At 47.0% G+C, this 23,088-nt stretch overlaps 1 protein-coding gene across 1 annotated transcript in view; it reads right to left on the bottom strand.

Annotated features, from left to right (window-relative positions):
• The window catches only part of WWC2 (WW and C2 domain containing 2), a 180,954-nt gene that overhangs the window by 32,710 nt on the left and 125,156 nt on the right, over nucleotides 1–23,088 (bottom strand). Inside the window, exons 10-16 of the mRNA XM_029934162.1 lie at nucleotides 19,582–19,671; nucleotides 17,929–18,548; nucleotides 14,586–14,715; nucleotides 13,711–13,791; nucleotides 13,545–13,631; nucleotides 10,216–10,408; nucleotides 8,459–8,623 (exon numbers count right to left, since the gene is read on the bottom strand). Of these exons, the coding sequence (XP_029790022.1) occupies nucleotides 8,459–8,623; nucleotides 10,216–10,408; nucleotides 13,545–13,631; nucleotides 13,711–13,791; nucleotides 14,586–14,715; nucleotides 17,929–18,548; nucleotides 19,582–19,671 (1,366 nt within the window). The remainder of the gene's footprint in view (nucleotides 1–8,458; nucleotides 8,624–10,215; nucleotides 10,409–13,544; nucleotides 13,632–13,710; nucleotides 13,792–14,585; nucleotides 14,716–17,928; nucleotides 18,549–19,581; nucleotides 19,672–23,088) is intronic.

Here is a 23,088-nt window from a genome sequence, read left to right as displayed (position 1 = left end):
AGTGATTATCTACACATAACATCAGAAAAATCATTCTACATGATGAATTATTCAAAGTTATCACTTTGAAAAAAGTATAGTATTTTCTACAAAGACAACTAAGCCAGCAGAATAGAACAGAATATCCAAGAACAGACTCCCGATGATACTGCAATGAAGTTAGGAAAGAAAGTCTTTTCAACAAATGATAGCAGGCCAATGGGCTACCACATGGATAAAAAGAAATCTTGATCCCTACCCTCATAGCTTACACAAATACTAACTTCAGATGAGTTGAAGATCTAAATGTGAAAGATAAACCAATGAAGCTTTTATAAGACAAGACAGGAAACCATCTTCATGATCCTGGGGTGGGCAAATAGTTCTTAAATAGCCAAGGAAAGCACTAAGCATACAGGGAAACCTGAGTACTTCCATTCACCAAAAGATGACATTAAGAAAATTAAAAGGCAAGCCACAGAATGAGAAAAGATATTTGCAATAGACATATTTGGCAAAACACTCAAATCTGAGATTAAGAACTGCTACCAACCTATTAAGAAAAAGAATCCAACAGAAAAACGGGCAAGGTCTTTGACAGACGTTTCACAAAGAGGGCATCCATTTGGCCATTAAATATTATAATCAGGATAACACAAAAAATACCAGAGAGTACTATATATCTACTACAATGGCTAAAATGAAAGAAGGTGAAGACATGTACGAGATGCTCACAGCAGCATTACTCATAAGAGCCTCCAAATTAGAATCTCAAATGTCCACCAATAGCAGAATGGATACATAAACCGTGATAAAATTATACAATGAAATATCACACAACAGTGAGCACAAATGAACTACAATTATGCAAAGTAACACAGATGACTCTCACAAACATAATGCTGAGTATGAGATGCCAGACAGAACAGAACATATACTGAATGATTCCATTATGTACAGTTCAAAGACAGAAGTCACACTAGAGATTACCATGAGGGGAGACTGGTGAGGACTAGGGTGGGGCATAGGGAGGGCCCCGGGGTGCTGGGGACGCACTGTACCCTGATGTGGGTGGGAGCTACACAGGTGTGCTCGCTTTGTGAAAATTCATTGGAAAATTCACATAAGACCTGTCTACCGTGTTATAAATCTCTCCATCACTCCCCTCCACAAAAGAAACGAGTTCAAGATTAGAATACGATAAAAAATGTAATAAAAATGCATATATATGCATATAACAACACCGTGAACAAATGAGATCTAATAAACACCCACAGAAAACTCACCCAACAAGAGCAGAATACACATTCTTCTCAAGTGCACATGGAACATTCTCCAGGATTGGCAGCATATGCTAGGCCATAAAACAAACCTCAGCAGATTTAAAAGGACTGAAATCATACAAAATATATTCTTGGGCCACACTGTAATGGAATTAGGAGTCAATAACAGAAGGAAACAATAAGAAATAACAAAGCTGTGGAAATTAACACATTCCTAAATAATCAATGAATCAAAGAAGTCATGAAGAAAATTACAAAATCCTTAAGAGTTGAATGAAAATGAAAACATACTAAAGTCTGTAAGATGCTGCTGCAGTAGTGCTCAGCAAGAAACGTGCAGCTCGAAGAGCCTATGTTAAAACAGAAGAAAGATCTCAAATCTATAACCTAACCTTCCACCTGAAGAAAATGGAAAAAAGAGTGAAAAGACCACCTAAAGCAATCAGAAGGAAGGAAATAATAAAGACCAGGGTAGAAAGTCACAAAACAAATGGAGAAATATTAAAGAAGATCAGTGAAACCAAAAGTCACTTCTTTGAAAAGATTCAAAAAAGTAAAAACCTTTAGCTAAACTGACCAAGAAAAATGGAAAGTTCAACTTACTGAAATCAGAAGAGAAGGAGGGAACATCACTATCAACTTTATAGACAGAAAATAAATTTTAAGGGTTACTAGAAACAACCATTTGCCAACAAGTTGGATAATATACTAGATAAAGTGAGCACATTCCAGAAAGACACAAACTACTCAAAGTGATATTATAACAAATTTCTGAGCAGACTTATAACAAGAGATTGAATTACTAAACAAAAAACTTTCCACAAAGTCCAAATCCAGAGGGCTTCACTGCCAATTTCTACCAAACATTTAAATAAGAATTCATACCAATTCTTCTCAAATGGTAGATGAGGGAACAGTTCCTAACTCATTCCCTGAGGCCAGAATTACCCCGATGTTGAAACTAGACAAAGTTATGAGAAGAAAACTACGAATATAGATGGAAAAAAAAGTTCTTAACAAAATACTAGGAAACTGAATCTAGTATCATATAAAAAGGATTACATACCATGACCAAGTGGGATTCATCCTAGGAATGAGAAGTTGGTTTGACATCTGAAATCAATAAACCGTATGAACAGAATAAAGGACAAAAAACATGTAATCTCAATAGATGCAGAAGAAAAACACTGGTTAAATCCAACAGCCTTTATGATAAAACACTCAACAAACTAGGAAAAGGATTTTCCTCAACTTAATAAAAGGCAACTACAACAAAAATCATATGTCATGGTGAAAGACTGAAAGCTTCCCCATAAGATCACACACACAGCAAGGATTTCTGTCCTCACCATTTCTTTCAATATTGTATTGCAGGTTCAGGCCAGGATCAAGAGGCAAGAAAAAGAAGTTAAAAGCAATTGGAAAGAAAGAAGTAAAAACCAACTGTATTTGCAGAAGATATGATCTTATATACAGGAAATTCTAAGAAATCCGTGAAAACCACTAGACCTCATAAGCCATTAAGGTTGTAGGATGCAAGATAAATCTGAAAAGAAAATATTTCTATTTACAATAGCATCAAAAAGAATAAAATTAATAAAAGAAGTGTAAACTTGGGCTGTGAAAACTAGAAGATATTTTTCAAAGAGGTTAATAAAGACCCACATAAATGGGAAGATATCCCAAATCCATGGATAACAAGTTAAAACTGTTAAGATGCCAATACCCATCCCCCTCCCTACTGATGTACTGACTCAATGCAATCTATATAAAAATCCTAGCTGCCTTTTTTTTTTTGGCAGAAATTGACAAACTGATACTAAAATTCATATGGAAATGCAAGGAACCATGAATAAGACAAACCATTCTGCAAAAGAAAAACAAAGTTGGGTGACTCACATGTTCTGATTTCAATTAACTACAAAGCTAGTGTCATCACAGAAGCGTGGTGCTGGCATAAATACAGATATACAGATTAATGGGACAGAATTTAGAGTCCAGAAAGATAAACAATCATACAGTAAACTGGTTTTTAGCAATGGTGCCAAGATAACTCAGTGGGGAAAGACCAGTGTTTTCACTAAGTGGGCCTGGGGACAACTGCATACTCACAGTACAAGAAAATGAACTTGGACCCACTCCTGACATCACACATAAAGAACAACCCAAATGGATTGGAGACTTAAAATAAGACTAAACTGTAAAATACTCATAAGAAAACACAGGCATAAATCTTTGTGCCGTTTGGTTAGGCAAAGCCTCTTGGATATGACACCAACAGCACAAGCAATAAAAGAAAGAAACAGAAAATCTGGACTTTATCAAAATTAAAAATTTTGTACTTCAAAAAAAAAAAAAAACCACTAAGAAAGTGAAGGGGCACCTGGGTGGCTCAGTTGGTTAACCATCCAACTTCGACTCAGGTCATGATCTCATGGTTCATGAATTCGAGCCCCATGTCAGGTGAGCTCAAGTCCCGCACTGGGCTCCATGCGGTCAGCGTGGGATTCCTCCTCTCTCTCTTTCTCCCTCTCTCCTTCTCTCTCTGTCCCTTGCTCCCTTGTGCCCCCCCTCTCTCAAAAATTAATTAATTGATTTAAAATAAGTGAAAAGAAACCCATAGAATGAGAGAAAATATTTAGAAGTCATTATTGGATAAGGGATGTGTGTCAAGAGTATATGAGGAACTCTTATCACTCAACAATAAAATAATAATAAATTATAAAATAAAATGATACAGAATTTAAAACAAAGAGAAAGGATCTGAATAGACGGGTCTCAAAAAAACTTTTTTTTAACTATACCAATGGCCCAGCATTACCTTGATTCCAAAACCAGACGAAGACCCCACTAAAAAGGAGAATGACAGACCAATTTCCCTGATGAACATGGATGCAAAAATCTTCAACAAGATACTACCAAACCAGATCCAACAATACACTAAAAGGATTATTAACCATGATGAAATGAGATTTATCAATATCCACAAATCAAATAATGTGATACAGCACATTAATAAAACAATAAGAACCACATGATACTCTCAAAAGATGCAGAAAAAGCATGTGACAAAATACAGCATCCTTTCTTGATAAAAACCCACAAGAAAGTAGGCATAGAAGGAACATACTTCAAGATCATACAGGCCATATACAAAAGACCCACAGCTAATATCATCCTCAATGGGGAAAAGCTGAAAGTTTTCCCTCTAAGATCAGAAACACAATAGGGATGTCCACTCTCACCATGGATATTCAACATAGTACTGGAAGTTCTAGCCTTGGCAATCAGACACCAAAAAAAGAAATAAAAGGCATCCAAACTGGCAAGGAAGAAATCAAACTTCCACTCTTCATGGATGACATGATATTCTACGTGGAAAACCCAAAGGACTCCACCAAAAAAACTGCTATAACTGATCCATGAACTCAGCAAAGGTGCGGAATATAAAATCAACGTACAGAAATTGGTTGCATTTCTATACACCCATGAAGCAGCAGAAAGAGAAATAAACAAAGGAATTGATCCCATTTACAACTGCACTATACCCATAAAATACCAAGGAATAAATAAATCTAACCAAAGAGGTAAAAGATCGACACTGAAAACTATGGAAATCTTATGAAAGAAATGGAAAAACATCCATGCTCATGAATTGGAAGAAGAAATATTGTAAAAATGTTGACACTATCCAAAGCAATCTACATACTCAGTGCAATCCCTATCAAAATAACACCAGCATTCTTTACAGAGCTAGAACAAATAATTCTAAACTTTGCATGGAACCAGAAAAGACCCCGAATAGCCAAAGTTCATGCTGAAAAAGAAAACCAGAACTGGAGGCATCACGATTCTGGACTTCAAGTTGTATTACAAAGCTACAGCCATCAAGACACTATAGTATTGGCACAAAAACAGGCACATAGATCAATGGAGCAGAATAAAGAACCCAGAAATGGACTCACAAACGTATGGACAACTAATCGTCGACAAAGCAGTAAAGAATACCGATGGAAAAAAGACAGTCTCTTTAGCAAATGGTGTTGGGAGAATGGGGCAGGGCCATACAGAAGAACGAACCTGGACCACTTTCTTATATCATACACAAATAAACTCAAAATGGATAAAAGACCTAAATGTAAGACAAGAAAGCATCAAAATCTTAGGAGGAAGGAGAAAACAGGCAACAACCTTTGACCGTGGCTGCAGCAGCTTTACTTGAAAAGTCTCAGGAGGCAAGGGAAATAAGAGCTTCCTGCACAGCAAACAATCAACAAAATTAAAAGGTAACTGGCAGAATGGGAGAAGATATTTGCAAACAGCATATCAGATAAAGGGTTAGTATCCTAAATCTATAGAGAACTTATCAAACTCAACACCCAAAAAACAAATAATCTAGTGAAGAAACAGGCAAAAGACATGAATAGACACTTTTCCAAAGAAGACACCCAGATGGCTAACAGACACATGACAAAATGCTCAACATCACTCACCGTCAGAGAAATACAAATCAAAATCACAGTGAGATACCACCTCACACCTATCAGAATGGATAAAATTAACAACTCAGGAAACAACAGATGTTGTCTAGGATGCAGTGGGAACGCACTTTTGGTGGGAATGCAAACTGCTGCAGCTACTCTGGAAAACAGGATGGAGGTTCTTCAAAAAATTAAAAATAGAGCTACATTACAACCCAGCAACTGCACTACTCAGTATTTATCCAAAGGATACAAAAATGCTGATTTGAAGAGGCATGTGCACCCCAATGACAATAGCCAAAGTATGGAAAGATCCAAATGTCCATCAACTAATGAGTGGGTAAAGATGTGGTATGTGTGTATACACACACACACACACACACACACACACACACACACACACATATATACACGGAATACTACTTGGCGATCAAAAAGAATGAAATTGTGCCATTTGCAATAATGAGGAGGGAACTAGAGTGCACTACGCTAAGCGAAATAAGTCTGTCAGAGAAAGACAAGTATCATATGATTTCACTAATATGCGGAATTAAAGATACAAAACAGATGCACATAGGGGAAGGGAAGCAAAAATAAGATAAAAACAGAGAGGGAAGCAAACCCTAAAAGAGTCTTATATACAGAGAACAAATTGAGAGTCGCTGGTGGGGTGTTGGGTGGGGGGCTGGGCTAAATGGGTGATGGGTTTTAAGGAGGGCACTTGTTGGGATGAGCACTGGGTGTTATATGTTAAGTGATGAATCACTAAATTCTACTCCTGAAGTCATTATTACATTATATGTTAAATAACTTGGATTTAAAGAAAAGAAGAAAGAAAAAATATATATACTAATGGCCAATAAGTCCATGAAAATATGCTCAATATCATTAGTCATTAGGGATAGAAATCAAAACCATAATAAGACCGCACTTTACACCACACTAGCATGGCTAAAATCAGACAGCCAACTTGCGGTAAGAGTGAGGGGAAGCAGGGCGCCTGGGTGGCTCAGTCAGTTAAACATCCGACTTCAATGCAGGGCATGATCTCACAGTTCGTGGGTTTGAGCCCCACGAACAACCTGTCAGTTCCTCACAATATTAAAACCCAAGAGCTACTATATGACCTAGCAACTCCACTCTTGGTCTATACACCAGAGAGAAATGAAAACGTATGTCTGCACAAACCCTCAAACAAATGTTCACAGCAGCAATATTAATAACAGTCAAAAAGCAGAAACAGTCAAAGGGGCGCCTGGATGGCTCAGTCAGTTAAGCATCTGACTTCAGTTCAGGTCATGATCTCACAGTTGGTGGGTTTGAGCCCCACGTCGGGCTCTGTGCCGACAGCTCAGAGCCTGGAGCCTGCTTCACATTCTGTGTCTCCTCTCTCTGTCCTTCCCCTGGCTTGTGCTCTCTGTTTCTCAAAAAATGAATAAACATTAAAAAAATTCTTTTAAGCAGAAACAGCCCATCTCCTGATGAACAGATAGATAAAAGGTGCTATATCCACACAATGGAGTCTTATTTGGAAATAAAAAGGAATGAGGGACTAATCCATGCTGGAACATGGATGCACCCAGAAGACAGGATGCTGAGTGCAAGAAGGAGTCACAAAAGAACAAATACTGTATTATTCCATTGATCTGAAATGTCCATAACAAGCAAATGTACAGAGACCAAAAGACAAGTGGACGGCTTGGGTGAGGGGTCAGGGAGAATGGAGAGGGCCCGCTAATGGGCGCGGGGCTTCTCTGAGGGATGACGACAGTGATCTGATGTCAGACTGTGGTGCTGGAGGCCCAACTCGGTGAATATACTGACAGCCGCTGAACTGTGTGCTTCAGTCGGGTGAACCGCACGTTTGAAGTGGAGGAGCCGTGTGGTGTGTGAGTCACACGTCATCGAGCTGTTACAAGGTTCCCCACGGAGTGACCACTACACAAGTGCTCTCAAGGGTGGGAGTCGTGCTCCATCCCGTGGGCCTGACTCAGGGCCGGCCTCGAGCCCAGGCACGGGTGCAAGCTCTACCGGCGCGGCTGCGTCCCCTCCGCCACCCACCACGATGTCCACTCTGGCTCCCTGCACACAGTCGATGATCACTAATTATCTGACTTCTGCTTGGTAAACTCTTTCCTCACAGATAATCAAAACGAACTTGGTAATGATGTTCACAAATGCCAAGTCAGTGATGAATCGCCTCCCCAAATACCCCTCTGTACGTTTTCTGAAATGTTGAAGTATGGCTGTTGGTTACCCAAACACTTTTTAGTGGAAAACTATTTATGGATATTGATGCTAGAGACAGAAACTAAGGCACTCTTTGGCCTTAATAATTTAGCATTTGAAATTTGCCAGAGTTCCAAACGTGTGACCTGGCAGGAGAATCACAGATGCGCACACAACCGCATGAAAGTATAAATTTAAGTCAAAAGGTCTTCCACGGTCACCTAAACCAATGGAGACTCTGCACCAGTTTATTTTGATGGAAGGAAGCGTGAGCAGAAACGAGCAATTCATTTAGAAACCATACTTGAAACAAAACTGGGAACGGTCTTTCTTTCTGGCTCGGTCGTTGTTCGGACGCCCTGAGGAAGGGTGAGCTGTCGGAGGGGGAGCCGTTATGCGCACGCGCACAGGAGGAAGTGGGCGCCAGAGCCATTCCGCGTGATTTCATTCGGTCAGAATGTCAGCCTTTCCTCCAGTGTGACTCACCAAGTCTATCGGGTCGATTAGCGGCTGGTCTGGCTGAAACACGGAATCCTCGTTTTCTGCGTCGTTCTTTTTGCAAGACATTTGTTTTGAAGGAAGCAAGTTATACCACAGGGTGAAAATCTCATTGGAAAACGGTAAATCGGCCAGACTGATCTGAGTTCCAGCCTATGTGAAATGAAGGGAGAGGGGGAGTAAAGAGAGAAAATAGGATGTTTAAATTCATATTTGCTTCCTCTCATAAAATTAAGATTCGTGGGCAGGCTTGTGTTAGGGTTTAAAAAATGCAACATTCATGTTCTATAGCATTGGTGGATTTTTTTTTAAACTTGAAAATGTCTTCTATTTTTAGGTGCGACAAAATAAGAAATAATCCCAATCTAGAAGCCAGCCCTAGGATTATTTTGTGAGATACCATTTTGCCAGAGCCTAATGACGAAGCATGCAACTTTCTCTACGTGTAGACTTATTTTTAAATGAAAAGACAAAAGATGAAAATTAAAGCGTAAACGACTGAGCATAAGCCAGAACACCTCGTACAATATGCTGCAAGGGTCGTTTGATTATTACTCACAAAAACCCACCGCCCACTGTAAAATTCAAAAACAAATAAAAACTCTACAGTGGTTCTTAAAGAGATACCAGACGGCAAAATTTTAATTTGGGTAAGTTAGTAGAATGTCAAAAAAAAAAAAAAAAGCTTTTATATTCCAGCAAATCACACAGACGAGGCAGAATCTAACTGAACTGCACCATTTTTTTAAAAGGCTATATTAATTAACATACTTACTAATTGCATAGAGCTCCCGACAGCACATGGATCGGGTAGGCCTTTCCCACAGCCTACTGAGTTTGTCAGCCTTGCCTCTTTTTTTAATCTCGGGTAATCTTATCAAATATTGTTTTCATAAAAAGGAAATACTTATAAGAAATCTCTCAACCTTTTAAACTTTGTTCATCACGAAGCATGTTTTCGTGTTTCCTGTTGTACCGCAGAGGCAAGTCAACCAGAAACCCGTGTTGTCGCTGAACTCGAAGGCACACCGCTAGGTGCTCCCATCTGGCCACACCGTGTGACCTTCCTGGTATGTGGCGGTTTTCTGGTTATTATGTACAGTGGGGTGCAAAACTCACTTTTAGTTATATATGGACTCTCTTGCTTTAGCATTTAAGTGTCATATTCCTCCAGAGAGCAAGACCGAAGTCTTCCTGGGAGCTGGGGACAATGACAGCCAATACAGCCAGTCCCCTGCTGTGACTGTGTGCACCGTGACAGTGCACTATGTGGGGGTGTGTTTGGACACCTGGCTCCATCACTCGCCAGCTTTGGGACCCTGGACAGACGACCTCTTGCAGCAGCTCTTTATCTGAAAGGAGGGTCACGAGACCTTTTCCCTAGGACCGTCATGAGGATTAAGTGACAGAATGTATGCCAGGCACGCGGCACAAGACTCGTGCTGGGAACAACAAACATGCTCACAGTGATCGGCGCCACAGAGCTCAAAGTTCGGCTTTAGCCAAAGGGTAGACTGGAAGGTAGGTTTTCCAGAAAAATCACAATTAAGAAGCAGATTTGATAGTTATTGAATGAAAACCAGAAATCAGTACTTAAGATAAAAATAAAAATGAGCCCATCACCAGATGTGTCCACGGCGCGGGGCGGACCTGCGGCGGCATCAGAGCCGGCAAGCGGCAAGGCCGTGGCCAGAACATGCAGCCGGGGGTTATCACGTGATGCTGGGAATCAGGGCACAACCTACCAGGCATTCCTCACTCCGGTGCCTACTAACGGAGCAGAGATCCACTCTCAGGGTCTTCTGCTGCAAGGCTGTTTGGGAAATGGCCACCCTGAACATATCGTTGAATAGAATGGATTCTGTGGCCGGATGGACTTTTGTTCGAAACAGACAGCTGACGTCGGCAGAGGAGGGAAGCAGAGCAACCCTGAAATACCTGCAAGAACAAGAGTAAACGGGCTTCACACGGCTCCAGGGATACGGGAGTCACAGCAACCGTCTGAGTTATCCGCCAGAGAGAGAAAGACGGGGAACACGGAGTTCATGACCGACCACCACCGGGGCCATCCCAGGTCTGTGTGCGCTCAGCGGCAGAGGGACCCTGTGCGCACCCAGAGGCACACGGCCAGCAGGTGGAGAGGACGCAAATGCGGGGCAGATGAATTTAATGTCCCGCCATCCCTCGTACGGCCGGTTCCACAATAAAGTTTCCTGAGCTGGGAGGACAGGATCGTGCTGTCTCTGTCCCAAAGAATACTCATCCTCAGGATTAAACAAGAGGTGCTTGTGATCATTTCCCAGGAAAGGAATATAGTATCCTATTAGCACAAAAGAAAAGCTACTTAGCCTATAAGAGAACTTAAAAATATTATTGTCTAGCATCACCGAAGTTTCAGATGTGGCAAACCGTTTTAAGAGGCTCATGCTTTGTAAAATTCAGAGGAGGGCTCTCAAACACAGTGACGTCTAATGCTACCTTCAAGTGATTTTTCTTAGCACACGTTACATGAAGATCCGCAACTCTTAGAGCACGGGGTATTTTCTTTTAAATCCCAGAAAGAGAACACCTGTTAAGTCCCTCCCCTGCTCCGAATTCCAGGCTTATCTAATTCATATTCCAGGAGATGCCTTCCTCCACGTATGGACGCTGTAAGTTCACGTGCAGGGCTGAGGAAGGTCACATCAATTCCGTATTTTACATCAGCACTGATTGTGGAGACTCGGCATTCGTGGACTGGAGGGCCTCGGCCACTGCCGTCAGATCGAGGGACTCAGCAGAAGCTGTCCTGTTGTGTCTGTGGCGTGGGGAAGCCTGAGGGGAGGGATCCTGGAGAGCCGGACTGGAAAGGAATTTTCTGGTTCTCCGGACTTTGGTTTTCCTCTGTACCAGTGGCCCAACCACTTAGGCGACCAAAAAATATTTCCCCATGAAGACAAGTTTTACGTGGTTAAGAGCCAGAGGCACAGGGGCCAGAAGGTAGAGGGGCTTTTCCTCTCGTTCTGCTGTGGGTCGGGGGGGAGGGGTCTCCCCACAACCAGAGTCAGGAGCCACTCATAAAACTGCGGCCATTGCCGACCAGCTGGGGCATAAGCGCCGCTTGGAGGAACGAATAATCAGAAAGTACACTTTGAAGTTGGGGCGGGGGAGGGTGGGGAAATAACTATTTTGAGGTATTTCCTACAAGCTGTCACTTTGTGCAGCGCCTCTTTTGGGCCCAGGCCTTCGGGCACGGGTTTAAGAACGCGGCACCAGGAGGTCAGAGCAGTGAGACGAGTAATTGCCCACGAGCTGGGGGGCAGAAGCCCTGTGGACTCACTTGCCCAGTGCTGCCCCGGGGCCCAGGCCGTACTGGCTGCCACTGGGCGTCAGGGGCGCTCTGGGACCCCCTCGCAGGGACGAGAGAGTGGCCAGCGTGGTGGTGGCAGGGCATCTGGGGAAGCCTGCCCTGACAGGACGAGGCTAAAGAAAATGCATGTAGGGTGCCTCTGGGGTTTTCTCCTGGACCTGTGGGCTGGCTCTCCTGCTCACGGGTTGGCTCCCTGGGGAGCCGTCTTCTCCCAGATCTGCCACGTTGACACAAAAAGGCTGCCAACATTCCTCGATCTCTGCATATTTACTGGCAGGGAGACGTCACATCTAACAGAAGCACGTCGGTCTCCCCGGACTGGCCTTCCTACTCTCAGGCCCCGGAAGCAGCCTCTCTGGGGTGATCCAGACACTCCCCAGTATGCATTCCTTTTTGGTTTTTAAAAACTTTTTTTACATTTATTTAGTTTTGAGAGAGAGAGACAGAGCACAAGTGGGGGAAGGGCAGAGAGAGGAGGAGACACAGACTCCGAAGCAGGCTCCAGGCTCTGCGCTGTCAGCACAGAGCCCAATGCAGGGCTCAAACCCATGAACCGCGAGATCATGACCTGAGCCAAAGTCGGACGCCTAACCGACTGAGCCACCCAGGCACCCCTAAGCATTCCCTCTTTACTGGCCTTGCTCTCCATGCGGATCCCACCCGCCCCTTGACTCAGGAGGTCCTGTGAGCCCACTCCCCTCCTGGAAGGCTGTGCCCTCTGGCTTTGGTGATCATTAGCACACAGACACCCGCCAGCTCTCTTCTCCCACCTACTGAAGGGCCTCCGTCCAGCTACATTTTTATTTCTATCTAGTTTTTTTTCTCAGATGATTCTTAGAATATTCAGGTGTAAATTTAAAGCTAAACCCATAGGGAAAACATCCGGGACTCTTACAGGTGCCTTCTTCAATGTCCGGCTCATTGAGGAACATACTCTATCACTAAGAAAATCATCCACCTGGCTGGGTACAGAGTCCAGGGGGTGGGCGTCACCCTTTAATAGCTCTTTCTTCTTTCCAAGCCCTGGTACTGGCAGGTTGAACACATTAGCGAGTGCGGGCCTGTTGGACATAATGGGTTCTGGGTTTGAAGCCAGTCAATGCTAAGTTGAAATCTGGCCTCTTTCTGGTGCTCTGAGGCCACAGACTTTCAAGAGTCCCTGAAACTCTGACTCCAGAAAGCACAAATGGTGGTACAGATTGCTAGAAACTTCTGTCAGGAAACACAGTCCCTAAGCAACAGGCTCTGTAGCAGTAACGACATCACTTCATTTGGCAACAGGAAGTAACGTCAAGAAATTAGTGGTCACAGGGAAACCCACCCTTGATGCTAGGGAATGATACTCGTGCATTAACACAATATGGCGTCCGGCAGAGTTGTCCTGATAAATAAATGTAATCACCACATTTTTGTGTAGAAGATCTGAAAACCCCTGCAAGCCAGCCGTGGTTGTAATTAGGCCACAACAAACATTTTAACTAAATTAAAAAAAAAAAAAAAACAGGCCCCGACACAGCTAATAACGAATTGGTTGAATAAGGATCAAATCTACTATGCTTTTCGCACGTTCTCCGTTTCCTTCTGTTTTCCCCTCTGTGGATTAAGACGTGATCAGCGGCCCTGCCTCTCTCCTGCTCGTCCGGACGGACCACTCGATCGGATGCACAATCATCAGACCTGAACTACTTCCAGACCTTCAACTTGTTCCTGGCTACTTTTACTTACACTTTTGATGTGTGAGGTATCAAGAAGGCATGGAGATTTCGGAGCTGTGCTAAGATCACCATGAAACTTGACCGTCTGGCGTCGTATCTGTCAAGAGGAGAGCTGATGAGATGAGGACAGAGCGCGGGGCCACCAGGAGCTGCCCGTCCCCCGTGCCTTCCCTTACCTGAGTCCGATCTGCACCTGGGCGGTCTCCACGATGGCAATGTCCCCTTCACTGTATGCAACATCTTCAACCTCACTAGGCCTAGGGGCGGGGCGACAGCGGGCACAGGGGTCGCGTTTCGGAATAGGGGTATTGACTGCTGTGGTCATCGTTTGTCACTTGATGACTCGGACCGAAAACCTGAACGCACAGCCCTCTCTGACACCACCCGATGGACCTGACCCCAGTGAAAGCTCTCTCTTTTAGATCACTCTTCACCTTTCTGAGAGCAGTCTGCCTCCGAGTCTTTAGGCGAGAGATGCCCGACTTTCCTGAGCCGCCCTGGAGCCTACCACACCCCTAGACACACTCCAGGCTTTCAGAAAGCCAAACAAGGAGCCGCATGTGCCAGATGGGTCCTGGCCAACCACTCCAACAGTCTCATCAAAATCAAGTTTTAGGGGCGCCTGTGTGTCTCAGTCATTTAAGCATCTGACTTCGGCTCAGGTCATGATCTCACAGCTCATGAGTTCGAGCCCTGCATCGGGCTCTGTGCTGACAGCTCAGAGCCTGGAGCCTGCTTTGGATTCTGTGTCTCCTTCTCTCTCCACCACTCCCTCTCCCTCCCTCTCCCTCTCTCTCTCTCTCACTCTCTCTCAAAAATAAACATTGCCAAAATAATTTTCTTAAATCAAGTTTCAAGTCTCTACGCGGGTCAGATGGGATGTTTTTGGTACACTGAAAGTTTCAGGCAGACCATCTCTTTAATGCCGACAACCCCTACCACTGTCCGGGGCGGACTACGGGCCCTGGTGCGCTCCGTCTGGAGCCCCCACGCCGCGCACAGCTATGAGGACACACGGGGCCACGGAAAAGCCCTCCCGCCGAGTCCTTACTGTTTCACGAAGGCCTCGTAGACCCCGCTGTCTCCAGCCACAGACTCGTCAGACACGGCGGCTGACACGCACGCGGGTCTCTCCCCAAGCAAGGGGATCCCTCTTCTTTTTGGTGATGATTTTTCCACATCTAGGGAGGGCCGAGCGACAGTATCTCTTAGGATTTGTTACTCAGAAAAGTTAAGTACAGAAACACACTCGTGGTTTGGTCATGAGAAATCCGGAACCCTTGCACCTGAGAGGCAAGGACGTGGCTCTGTGAACCAACAGACGCAGCTGACGCCAGGCACCTTGGCCTCTCGGGACGCCGGCTCTTTTGGTCATTGTTCGAGAGAGAACACGGTTTCTCTCCGTCCTGCCGGACTTGAAGGGAAGGAGACGATATTCGTCCTCACGGATCCCTCACCTCTCTGTCAGGCATTCGCTGTGGCTTCCACACGCTCGGCAGCAAGTATTAAAGGTATTTCTAGAACAGCGAGCATCTCGCTACTCAAGAACAAGATAGGTCCCTGCCCCCTTTGCTCTCCCCTTCTCTCCACGTGCCTCATCCTACATCCCCGTGCTGCCGCTCTAACAGAAGCAAAGGGAAAACCAGTCTTTGACTTAGAGAATTCCTCGCCGGCTAACACCATGAAAAAAACTTTGTGCTGCTGAATCTTCAGCACCAACTACCACTTAACTTTTATCTCTAACTCATATTCATACACTGCGTCCTGCGGTGAGCAAGAAGCATTCAGTCAAAGCTGAGTTCCTGTGTAATAAGCTGCAAGCCTGGGGAGCCTTTTCATCCTCCAGCCGGCGAGCAGGGATCAGGATTGGTATGCATTTCGCCCCCCTTCGGAGTCGTGACTTTACATCTTGTTAAGATGTTTTAGTTTTAAGGCTTCAGATTACAGGATTGATTGCTGCATTTTCCCTTTTATTTCTGGCAGTGGGAATGCTTTTTCCTTGATGATGAAGGGCCTCTCTCTGCCCACTCCCCTTTGTGAGGGGTGAAGGTGATGACATGATTTATTGATTACCCCCAGGAATACCCACGGCAGCTGAAATTGACTTTGACAATGACAGAGACTGACTGGAAGGACTTCGAAGTCATTCCGTCGTGGTCTCTGTCCTCTAGCAAGATGCGTAGAAGGGAAGTCCGACTTTACCTGCGGAAGGTTCCAGAGGGGTGAGGGGGCTGAGCTGTGTCACCACCATGAGCCACCTGCCCCCATGCGGAGGTCAGACGCCCTCCGAGAGGACCTAGTGCTGGCGATCTGACCTGAAGAGGATTAGTCTTTATGGTTAAATACATGCTTTTTAGCTGTTCCCACACACAACACAGTACTCTTCACAAATAAAGCTCTTGGACAGAAGTCTTTTAGGAGGACTTTTTACTAGCAGCTTTCTGATCGAGTGTGCAGTTCCATGTGAAAACACGTGCCCTGGAAGTTTCGCAGACACGGGGCTCTGCTGGACAGACTTCTCAGACCCAGCGGCAGGAGGGAGGCACCCGCCAGGCAGGGCTGAAGGGCCCGGGTGGGCTCGGGCCCTGAGCGACCATTGGGCTGGCCTCCACTTCCCCAGCAGGTGGCCTCACTGCCTCGCCCCTGCAAACTGTTTAGAAGTGTCGCTAGATGGCGCGCCTGGGTACCTCAGTCGGTTAAGCATCCAACTTTGGCTCAGGTCATGATCTCAAGGTTCGTGGGCTCGAGACCCGCAGTGGGCTTATGCTGACAGCTCAGAGCCTGCTTCAGATTCTGTGTCTCCCTCTCTCTGACTCTCCCCTACTTGCACTGTCTCTGTCCAAAAATAAATTTAAATGAATAATAAAAAATAAAAAAAGACGTGTCGCTAGAGAGTGCCAGACACACCCCGAGGGAGAACTACCGCGGAAGGCCGCAGACCCTTCACGTCCGAGCACAGGAAGCACGCCGCTTTCCTTTCTGTTTGTTCTCCGTTTCATAAACTTCCGCGGGCAGCGGCGGGAGTGTGCCTGGCGCGGCGCATCCCTTCTCGTCACACAATAGCACCGATCCCGGGAGCCGAGGGGCCGAGGGCCAAGCGGCTGGATGCTGTAGAGGTGTTACAGCATCCCTCCTCCCTGTCCCCTGCCACTCCCATTTTGCAGGCAGGGACGACAAGGCGGAAGCCTGGGTGAGGTGCTCATGGCCGACGGCACCAAAGCAAGGGCGCCGGCCCAATGGGCTGGGGGGCCAGCACCCAGCAACCCACACCCCGTGCTCCTCTGGAGGCAGCAGTGAGGCTCACAGTGGGCTTCTGCTTCCCCCGGGCCACCAAGTAAACGCCACTCCTCTGCTCCTTTTCTCTGACGTTCTGGCCCCTGCCAGGCAGTGTCCCGGTGTCCTGCCTCCGCCCCTGCTCCGGGCCACCGACGGGTGGTGCTTCAGCACAAGAACCCAGACGCACATGATGGATCGCCTCTCTTTTAACATCTAAATTATCCCATCAATTCATGCTTAGAATTCTTAGGACCAGAAATACAAAACAAATAGTCCTCCCGAAACAGGAGAAACTAACTGTAAAGAGACCTGGCCCCCTGCGTGGGACAGCGCACAAGTGCAGATGTGGGCGGGGCTCCTGGGGACCAATACGGGCGCTTTCCTTTCCCATTTTTTTCAGGAGAGCTCCGCTACTGTCTTGTTCTCTTTACAACCACGTCTAACGTACCGAGAGCTTCTGCCTTGAAGAGGGATACAAGTATTGAAAAAAAGAATTCAGTTCTCCCTCTGGTTCTGTGCCGCGGTCAAAGGCAGCAGTGGGAGCCAATGGGCAGCATCTTCCCTGGGCTGTAATGCGTCGTGCGGCCACCAGATGGCAGGGCAACACTAGCGCATGGGAGGCCGCTTTCTCCAAATTCACTTTAGGCAGAAAGGGCGAGTCTGGCATGAAACAAAAACTGTATTTATATAGAATTCCCTGAGCAATCTAAACATTGAACCCCAGTACTAATTAGCTGGTATGCTAATTGCCTTGGTTTTAATCTGTTTTAGGCCAACTTTTAAAAGCAAGCCCTCTTCTTTGCCTCGCTATTTTAGAACCAGGATCTACTTGGAAGTATGAGGTATGTTCACAAAACGTGTTTCCAGCCAGCTGCCACCCTACAGAGGGCTTCTGGGCCACAGAACAGATACTTAATGATCAAATCTATTAAATAGGGAGAGTGACTTCTCTTTGGTAAAGGAAGTCCAGGTATATCAGCAAAATCTCCTTAAATGAAGCCAAAACGAGTAAGCGGCAGGCAGAGCAGGAGGCCAGCACCATTTGTTTATGTGGAAACAAGTAACCCTCCGAGGACTCTTTTAAGAAAATTAAGAGGGGAAGCGTGGTCTTGGCTTACCTGCAGTTCCTTCATACAGAGGCTCCCGGGCACATTCGCTGAGGTCCTTGTCCTCTGCAAGAGACCGGGACGCTCCTCCTGAGTTCGAGTCTGGCAAGATCTGATTGTCACCAAGGTCAAGGTCTGCAAAATGGCTACGTAATTCACAGTCTTCAAAGTCAGCGGTGAACCGATGGAGAGGGACATCGTGAGAAGACACGGGGAAGGTGCCGTCCAGGACCAGGGGTGAGCCAGGGGGTGACAGGGAGGAGAGAGAGGACCGCGAGGACAGGGACGCCACAGACTTGGGGGCCTCAGTCCGCGGGGGGGTGTGGCCTGTGGCGGTGGCTGCGGCCCCACAGGGGCTGCTCTGGCCAGGCTGGCTGGGGGACTTGACCACCTCGTTCTCGTGGATGGTGGTGATAGGTCCGGAAGGGATGTAGCCGCCCTTCTCCTGCAGGAGGAGGTCCAGTTTACACTGATAATCCGCGTCCATCTGGTCGCCCTGACTGGTGTAATAGAGCTCTCCGGAACTGAGGGAGCTGAGTGACCCTCTGCTGGACGTGTTCAGGGATCCCCGGCTGGAGGCCAGCGAGCCCAGGCTGCTCCCAGACGACATGGACAGGGTGCTGGCGGAGAGGCTGAGGAAGGGAAGCACGTGCTATGAACACTGGTCCCACAGGCAGAGCCCAAGCGCCCCGCCCACCGGCCCCTCCGGCCCCCAGAGGCGCAAAGAGCATGGCGGCGGGGTGGCGGGGAAGGAGCCACCAACTGCCATGATGACACATGACCCTCTCACCCTGGCTCCCTAAGTGCCCTCAAAACAGCAACTCTGTTCTGACTGAAAATCAAGTCCCTGCTGCAAAATTAAAAAAAAAAAAAAGTGATAAATACCCATTGATAAATCTACCTGCACAGATATACAGAAGCAACTATGCAATGCTGATATACGGAAGGGGGAGGGATGCCTGGGTGGCTCAGTCTGTTAACCGTCTGACTTTGGCTCAGGGCATGATCTCACAGTGCATGAGTTCGAGCCCCAGGTCGGGCTCTGTGCTGACAGCTCAGAGCCTGGAGCCTGCACCCTGCTTCCGATTCTGTGTCTCCCTCTTTCTCTCTGCCCCTCCCCTGCTCACACTGTCTCTTTCTCAAAAAATAAACATTAAAAAAATTAAAATAACAGCATAAGCGGTATAGAGTGCTGCTGCCATTATTCTGCTGAAAGAATACAGCTTTTAATTTCGAGAGAGGGAAACGCAAGCTTACGGGAACAAGGAGGTTCCACCCAGGCCCGTCTCTCTCCGTTCCTCTTCTCTGTGGGCATACTGGAGGAGCGAATGTGTAGTTAACTATTTTAAGGCAAATCACCCCCTTCCTCCTCCTTTAAAAGAAAAGGTGACGTGAAGAAATATGCCCTTTTCCGACGTATACACGCTCAGCTAAAACAGATCCTCTTCCCACAACATACTTCACACAGATTCCCCTGTGACCTTGGGGTTTGTGAAAATAAAAAAATAATCTATGCAACTTTAAATCTGAACATCCTAGTTTTAGCTGTGCTGGTGTAACTATTTTATTGCTTTTCAAAGAGTTGAAAATAAAGACAGAAGTCATCAAGGATGAACCAAAACATGCCTGAATGTTCCTGCTCCCTCCAGGGCCAAACAGGCTTACCTTTTAAGTTGTGAGTGCAAATAAGTAGTTAATTTAGTAGTTTCCTCAAGTTTCTGTAGCAGTTCTTTCCTTCGCTCTTCCAACTGCAATCTGGAAAAAAGAAACAAATGAATTTATGTCCATGGAATTACCGTAAGGCGTGGAGACCGAAGGAAAAGATTCTGATTCCATCCAGATGAGTCGACCAGAGAGAAAACAGAGCGTCCACTGCCACCACCGCCACCACCGCCACCACTGCCACCACCGCCACCACCACCACCACCGCCACCACCGCCACGCTGGAGGAAGAGGGAGACGGAGCCCAGGTCCCCAACGTTACCGGGAAGTTTAAAACTTTTGATAACCTGCAACTTTTTTAAGTGGAAAAAAAGAAAAGAAAGCCCCTGGGCTCTTGTGAGGTGGGGAAAGACAGCCAGGGGGAAAGCCACGAGCCACTAACAAAGGTTACAGAATCCTCCTACGGGCCTGGGACCTGGGCTTAAATCACTATGACGCTTGACAGTCGCCAAGAGGCAACCTGCAAAGGACCACTGTGAGTGCGGGGACTGACAGGGACTGTGGGGGGCTGATATTTAGTGACAACCATTCCGATCCTACTTTGATGAGAATTTCGGCGATTAAGAAACAAATTAGTCCATACTGCCGCTGTGAGCTCATTTGGGCTTAACTATTCAAACCAGGAAAAGGCACAGCAGTGATTTCCGTTCCCACCAGAACACATCTCATCGCCTGCGCCCACTATCGTGAAATTTCATCCACACTGAACTGAACAAGTGCTGAGAAAAAAATCTCGAGGATTGGGGAACCGTGTATTTGACCGAGTTATTTCAGGGCGTTAACAGGTGTGTTGCCGGCGTCGGGCTGACAGTCTTCAGCCGTGCCTGGCCTGGGCCCGTCCGGCGTGGTCAACCTCGGCAGAGTGGGACCCAGAACACCACCAGGGTTTCCGGTGGGTTTGCTGCTGTGAAGCGTGTGTCCTTAAACAAGTCACTTTCGTCAAGGGGTCCCCGTTTCCTCCTCTGCAAATCGGCGATTAAAGCCCTACCGGGTCTGCCCCCAAGGGCTGTTAAAGGATCAAATGCCATGATGTGAGGGGAAAGCGCTCCGCACATCAAAACCCACCCTCTTTGATCGGGGCCCCAGACGCCTCGCAAGGTGGGGATATAAAAATTAGCTATTTTTCTTTGGAGAGAAAGGAGATTTCCCTAATTTCTAACCTCTTTGAAATGAATGTCTTAGGCAGTAAAGAAACATGCCCATATTTTATTTATAGCTATCTATCCTTTGATGTGTCACCCACACGATTTCATTATGTGGTAAAATAAAAAAGACCAATTCTTGTCATTTTGTTTAGTACTTCAAAGCACGATAAATTCTTAATTCCCAGCTTTCAAAGGTGTATTTTGCAAAAGAACACAGTCCCTATTTTTTTTAATCTCTTAAATATAAACAAAAACTCAACGTGGGGAAAAACCGACTATGAATGAGATAAACCACATCGCGAGGTATAAAGGTCTGGAGAAAGCCAAGAAACTACGAAAACCCCCGTCTTCTGAAACAGGAGAAACGTTTTTAAATAAGTTTAAAACCTAAACAGTGCGTGAACAGATGGAGGCTCTTCTGGCGGGTGAAGGCGGCTTTGGTGTGACGTCACCGTGTGGTCCCCAGACGTTTATAATCCGAAGCTTTCCGCCTCTCAGGCACAAGCGACGGGCCCCACTGCGGCCTCCCCCAGCGACTGCGAAGGCCCTTTTACGGTCACTGAATCCCTGAGACCCGGCTCTGTGTCCCTGTTTGCACGACGCCCGTCAGACCCGAAGCGCCTGGAAGGCGAGCAGCAGGTCTGCCCAGGCTGCCCAAGGCACTCCCCCCGGTGGTGGTGTCTATGGAGAACACGTCGGGGGAGCAGCACCACGAGGCACCCAGAGAGTCGCAGGAGCAGAGTGGCTGTCCTCCGGCAGGCCCCCACCCCCGCCCCAGGGGGTCCCCGAGGCCGCAGCCTCCCTCAGGGCCAGGTGCCCTGGGCAGGAAGCGTGCTCCCCAACTCCCTCCGGACCCGGGGGAAGAAGAACCGCTCAGGCGGCAGCTCCTCCACGAGGGTGCCTCCCAGTCTGCACGCCCCTCTCTAGGCTGAGAAAGGATCTTTCTTTTTTTTGTCTTTTATTTTATTTTGACAGACAGAAACAGAGAGTGAGCGGGGGAGGGGCAGAGAGAGACACACACAGAATAGGAAGCAGGCTCCAAGCTCTGAGCTGACAGCAAGAGCCCAATGCGGGGCTCGAACCTACACACTGTGAGATCATGACCTGAGCCGAAGTCAGATGCTTAACCGACTGAGCCACCCAGGCGTCCCAGAAAGGATCTTTTTCACCTGGCCCCTGCCGCTGCTGGTCCCTGGTCCACACCATCCATTCATCTGCCCTTCACAAGACCAGGGCAGAGCCTTCACGCTGCCCTCTCTCTGCCCTCACGCCCTGAGAGACATAAGCACCGGCCCAGGGCCTCCTGGTGAAGACCGTCCGGAACTTTCCACCTAGGGAAAATGTCATGGCATCTATAGAAGTTCCTTTTCCGTTAAAATATAAATGATACTTCATACCCCCACCTACTTGCTTCAACATTTTTTCAGAAGCAGAGACAAAAATATTCCTATAATTAAGGAACAAGGAAGCCGTCTTGGCAAGATTTAAGACAAAACCCCCAAGAAGTGTAAGAAAATCAGGAGCCATGTTAAGATCTTATCAGCTACAGAAAAGCACAGGCGTTAGGACTGCCATAGCTGCATGGAGAGAACGTGGGAGGTGTGGGAGGAGTCCTCCGCGGCCGATGTTGGTCATCTGAGGGCCACTTCTCTCTGCTGGTGGTCCCTCCCAGGAGCCTCCCCCTCCTCCTGCATGGGAGTGCTCCCCCCACCCCGCCCTCCGCACAGGCGCACAGCTGGGGGTCTCTGGGGCCACCAACACTCCCTGAAGTTCAGGGGAGCTTAGCTCCTTCAGAGATGGAAATTCGGTAATGATCCGGAATCTTGCCTGAGGCCACCCCTCACGTGAGGAGAAACCCACAGCATGAATGGAAACCAGGAGAGTTGAGGGGACGCAGAAGTGGTTTCTGGCCGTGCAACTGCTGAGGGGAGACTGAGGCAGTCCGTACCGGGGAGGCGGTTTGTTTTATGACGAAACCAAGTCTTCCACAGTGAATCTTACTTTCCAGAAGTGTCGCCGAGGAAGCGCATGCTCAGAGAGCCACTCCCTGCCTTCTAAGGCACCCTGTTTCAGGTCGACAGTGGCACTTAGCAAAGCAGAAATACCACACGTACACACAGTAGAAAGGAGACAGAAGAAGAAAAGGTGACCATGCACAGGGCAGTAAAGCAGAACCACGGACAACGGCAACAGAGTCCAGAGCCGAGCCAGCTGGGTCTGCCCGGGAGACAAAGGCCCCCGGGCTCCTGGCATGTGCTCCCTTCAGCAGGTGGCTCTGCTGGGGGGGGGGGGCGGGGGACATGGG

Source organism: Suricata suricatta, chromosome 1 (assembly GCF_006229205.1).
Source record: "Suricata suricatta isolate VVHF042 chromosome 1, meerkat_22Aug2017_6uvM2_HiC, whole genome shotgun sequence".
Classification (NCBI taxonomy): Eukaryota; Metazoa; Chordata; class Mammalia; order Carnivora; family Herpestidae; genus Suricata; species Suricata suricatta.
Note: the sequence above shows the minus strand (reverse complement) of the source record. Positions and strands in the feature narration are given on the sequence as shown.